We start from the raw sequence: 918 nt of genomic DNA on the forward strand, positions 1-918 counted from the left end.
AAAATAATTGAGACAGGTTTTGTGATGACATCACCAGGTCTTTGAGGCTTCTGGGATGAATCCTATCAGGTCCCAGAGATTTGTAGGGATCCATCTGGAGCAGCAGATCCCGCACAATTTCAGGGTTGACTGGGAATTGATCATTCTTGTTGTCATGGTCCTCCAGCTCAGGGCACTGAGACCCCCTTCGTCTATCATCTATGTTGATGACAGAGGCAAAGAAAGCATTAAACATCTCTGTCTTGTCTCTGTCCCTGTTTGGAAGGTGACCATCCTCATCCTGGAATGGGTCGATGTTATTTCTGCACTGTCTTTTGCTACTCACATATTTAAAAAATTTCTTTTTATTGTCCCCCACATTTCTGGCAGTTTCAACTTCACATGTCACTTGACCTCACTTCCACGGGGCATACACCTTCCTTTTTTGCCTTATCCCCAAGAGTAGATCCCTGATCAGCCAAGTTGGTCTTCTGCCTCGCCTGCTTGGCTTCCAACATTTGGGAATTGCCTGTTTCTGTGCCCTTAGGAGGTGATGTTTGAAAAGTGACCAGCACTAAAGGACTCCATCACCTGCAAAAACATTTTCCCAAAGGACCTCACTCACTAATTCCCTGAGCAGCCTGAAGTTTGCTCTCCTCATGGCCAGGGTTGAGGTTTTGTTGGCACTTTTCCTCCTGTCAACAGAGATTTTAAACTCGATTCCCTCGTGGTCGCTGTGGTCAAGACGGCCTCCAATCCCCACTTTGCTCACAAGATCCACCCTGTTGACAAGCAGCAGATCAAGGAGGGCATCCTTCCAAGTTGACTCCCTTAGGACCTGTTCCATAAAGTTGTCATTCAGGTTTTTTAGGAATCTTCTGGCCCAGGTTGCACCAGCTGTGTGATGCTCCCAGTTTATTTCTGGCAAGTTGAAGTCCC

The 918-nt window shown here is 46.8% G+C and overlaps 1 protein-coding gene across 1 annotated transcript in view; it reads right to left on the reverse strand.

The window, feature by feature from the left end:
- Window positions 1–918, reverse strand: part of LOC113958776 (nipped-B-like protein) — a 131,185-nt gene that overhangs the window by 6,844 nt on the left and 123,423 nt on the right. The window contains exons 39-40 of the mRNA XM_027667317.1: window positions 571–817; window positions 35–198 (exon numbers count right to left, since the gene is read on the reverse strand). Coding sequence (XP_027523118.1) covers window positions 35–198; window positions 571–817 — 411 coding nt within the window. The remainder of the gene's footprint in view (window positions 1–34; window positions 199–570; window positions 818–918) is intronic.

This window comes from Corapipo altera, unplaced genomic scaffold, assembly GCF_003945725.1.
Source record: "Corapipo altera isolate COAL_440 unplaced genomic scaffold, ASM394572v1 61209, whole genome shotgun sequence".
Taxonomy (NCBI): domain Eukaryota; kingdom Metazoa; phylum Chordata; class Aves; order Passeriformes; family Pipridae; genus Corapipo; species Corapipo altera.